Raw genomic sequence first — 3,659 nt, forward strand, 5'->3', positions numbered from 1 at the left:
ATCCTCCCACTTACCCTTAGCAACCACCATTCTATTCTGTTTGTATGAATTTGACTTTTTCAGTTCCGTATATAAATGAAGTCATGGATGTCATTCTATGTCTGACTCATTTCACTTAACGTAATGTCCTCCAGGTCCATCCATATTGTTGCAAGTGTCAGAATTCCCTTCTTTTTATGATTGAATAGTATTTTATATATGATGAGTAATGAATTATATTACAGTATGTATGCATATACTATATATTACATATATACTATAAGTGTGAGATTTTATATATATATATTTGATATGTATATTATTTATTCATCTGTTTATTTCTTTTTTTTTTAAAGAGAGAGAGAGAGAATTTATTTATTTATTTATTTATTTTTTAGTTTTTCGGCAGACACATCTTTGTTTGTATGTGGTGCTGAGGATCGAACCCGGGCCTCACGCATGCCAGGCGAGCACACTACCACGTGGGCCACATCCCCAGCCCCCATCTGTTTATTTCTTACAGGTATTAATTTAATTTTCTTTGGCTATGAACCTAGATGGGGGGGTAGTTGGATTGCATTGTATGTTCATGAAGATTCCTTCAAAAATTCAAAACAGAACTAACATATGATCCAAGAATCAGATGGGTTTGATCAACTTAAAAATACTAGTTTATTAATTTTATAACTAAATTTATAAAATCTTTTTGAAATCTAAGATTTACAGGATGGTTTTATAAATGGATGAGTTAGAGGGGGTCCCAGCAGGCTTTCGGGAAGTTAGACCAACAGAGGAGTTGTCAGACGGCTGGGGCATCTGCCCTCTGCCGGCCCCAACGACCCCATGGCAGTGTTTCACGACGAGGTGGAGATCGAGGACTTCCAATACGATGAGGACTCCGAAACGTATTTCTACCCCTGTCCATGTGGGGATAACTTTTCCATCACCAAGGAAGATTTGGAGAATGGGGAAGACGTGGCAACGTGTCCTAGCTGCTCTCTCATTATAAAAGTGATTTATGACAAAGATCAATTTATGTGTGGAGAAACAGTCCCAGCCCCTTCATCCAACAAAGAATTAGTTAAATGCTGAAGAAACCTTCAGGAATCCACATCCTGAACAGTTGAGAATGAGCCCAGGTGGAAATATCAAACGCAGAGTAACTGATTTTTTTCACGGGGACAACTGTTTTGTGGTTTGCCATTCTGTTAGCGTGTGGATCTTTTCACCAACTGCTGAGTTCATCTTCAAATAGAAAAGTGAGCACCAGATAGGTCATACCTGGATTTCATGTTTAGAATGGTGAATTGGAAGCATTCTTAATTATCCATCTGAATTTAAATGAAGATAATTTTACATCAGTGCTTTCTTTCCCTTATACCTTAAACCTAATTCAGTATCTGATAACAGCATCATCTACCTCAGTCATTAGGATTTCTTAGTTTAAAAGATATAATTTTAATTAGTTACCAATATGGTTAAAATTAGCCCTTTCTTTGAAATTTGACATCAGCTTTATTACTCTAACTTAAAATTTGTTGCTTCATCAGTACTGCACTTCCAGTTCCCTCACCAAGCCAGTCTCCCCAGTCTTGCTATTATTAGAATGTTCAGGTTCTGTTTAGCATGTTTTTTCTGTTACACTTCATGCACAGAGTTCTATTGTGGTAGTGAATAAGGAAGAAAAATCTACAGTGAAATGATTGAAGAAGTGGAGAGTCCTTATGTTCCTTAAAAATCATGACAAGATTAAAAAAAAAAAAAAAAAGAAGGAAGCAAAGTTGTTAACAATGAGAGGAGTTAAACATGCCAAATTAGTAAATGAATGCTTTAATTATTTTACCAGATCAAAGCATATATTTTGATTTTTGTTTATTTTCTGATAAAACTAATGAAATTGCATTTCATAGAGAGGTTAATGCCAAGTCTCTGTGGCTAGTTCCAGTGCTTTTAGCCTATCACAGTATTGTGTCACTACTCCTAAAAAGTAAAGCATCTACAATAGAGAATGAACTTAAAAATGGGAGGCCTGTTCTGAATAAATATGTCCATGTGGACACATCTAAACCAAACATGCACTCCTACAGAGAAATGTTGCTAGGGAGTAAGAGAAATATATGAAGATAGACTATTAGTCTTCCTTTGCTAGAGTGCTGAGAGTAGCAAGAAATTAGAATCACAAGAAAATTGGAAAAAATTTCCATTATAAACACAACTTTGCTGTCTGTATGAAAATGCACTGATACCTGGCAAGTTGTTTTAGGTATGGCTCCTGCAATTAGAAAAGCTTCTTAGAGTATGAGTGTTCTATACTGGTTGATAAATAAACTACACACAATCTTTGGAAGTTTAAATTAAAACAAGTGGACTTAAAAAAAAAATCTGGTAGTAGCATGGCTGTATGCAACCATTAGGCTGAGACACATAATAAATCAAAAATTATATGCTAGATATACTTCGTACATTATATGGCATATTTGTGACATGATGAGAAGTCTCACTGCTGCTTGGAACACTGTCAGCCCAGAAGTAATCCACACAACTTTGAAAAGCAAAGTGACTGCTCAGATGAACAGAGCAGGATACAAGTTAACTCTAGTGGGCAGTGACCTGCAAAGAGAAATGAACTGTCTCAACCTCATTTTAGATGGTACTAACTATATATAAACTTTCTCCCTGCCAATGAATTTCAAGCAAGAACAGACATCCTTGGTGAGGGTCTACTGTGAGCATAGAACAGGAAAAAAATTTGCCCAAGTTCAAACATCCCAGGAGAAAAGAAATACAAACAGCATTGGCAGTCAGTGATTGTTGATAATGCTGCAATAATAGGAATGATTTTGTTTTAAAGCAACTGTGTTGTTTAAGTTTGAGAACTACAACAGAACATACCAGGAATTAATTCTATAGTAAGCAGAAAGTAAAACCAACGTTTTTCAGGTATGATTGGAGTTCTGAGTGATGCTTGTGCCTTATTTAGCCCCACAGACATTTGTGGAGCACCTCTGTGAACTGATTTAATCCAATCTCTGTCTGATTAGCTCTGGGGTCTTGAGTTCAGGCCAGTGGATCCCTCACCTTTACAGGTATGGGAGATGGGATCAGAACGTTTTCAGCTATCAGTTCTCATTTCAGGTGTGGGCGATTGCCAGAATGGAAAGGGCAATTGAAACCTTGATAAACTCAAAACTTATGAATCATGAATTCAGGAAAATTCCCAATTTTTATCAGCGATGTTACCACATTTCTGAGTTTGAAAATTAAGTCGGCTGTTTGAAGGATCTGCATATACTTTATACATTAAAAAGCATTTTTCTTGGATAGCACAAACATTTTTATAACTACATATGAATTTATTACCAGGATAAATTGTATTGGCGTACTAAATAAAATCTGATAATTTAAAAAAAATAAAAAATAAAAAATAAATAAATGGATGAGTTAGAAAATAAAGAGTTGTATGCCTTCCATGTTAATTTAAACAAAAAAATAATTCCTGGGGGTGTCATGGTTTGGATATGAAGTGTCCCCCAAAGACTCATGTGTCAAATGCTTGGTCACCACTACAGCAATGTTCAGAAGAGGGGCTTTGGGAATTGACCGGACCAGAGGGCTCTAAATTCATCAATGGATTAATCTACTGATGATGGCTGAATGGATTGCTGGAGGGGGTGGAGGAT

The 3,659-nt window shown here is 36.0% G+C and overlaps 1 protein-coding gene across 1 annotated transcript; it reads left to right on the forward strand.

Moving 5' to 3' along the window:
* Nucleotides 1-738: 738 nt before the first annotated feature.
* Nucleotides 739-3,305, forward strand: LOC107159483 (DPH3 homolog). The gene has a single exon (XM_015506080.2). It carries the CDS (start codon nucleotides 823-825, stop codon nucleotides 1,069-1,071), a length of 249 nt encoding a protein of 82 aa, XP_015361566.1. The 5' UTR covers nucleotides 739-822; the 3' UTR covers nucleotides 1,072-3,305.
* Nucleotides 3,306-3,659: the final 354 nt, after the last annotated feature.

The sequence above is a fragment of the Marmota marmota genome, unplaced genomic scaffold (genome assembly GCF_001458135.2).
Source record: "Marmota marmota marmota unplaced genomic scaffold, marMar, whole genome shotgun sequence".
Classification (NCBI taxonomy): Eukaryota; Metazoa; Chordata; class Mammalia; order Rodentia; family Sciuridae; genus Marmota; species Marmota marmota.

Bases quoted from the DNA above. Each gene is read 5' to 3' on its own strand.
- LOC107159483 (XM_015506080.2), top strand. From the start codon at position 823: ATGGCAGTGTTTCACGACGAGGTGGAGATCGAGGACTTCCAATACGAT.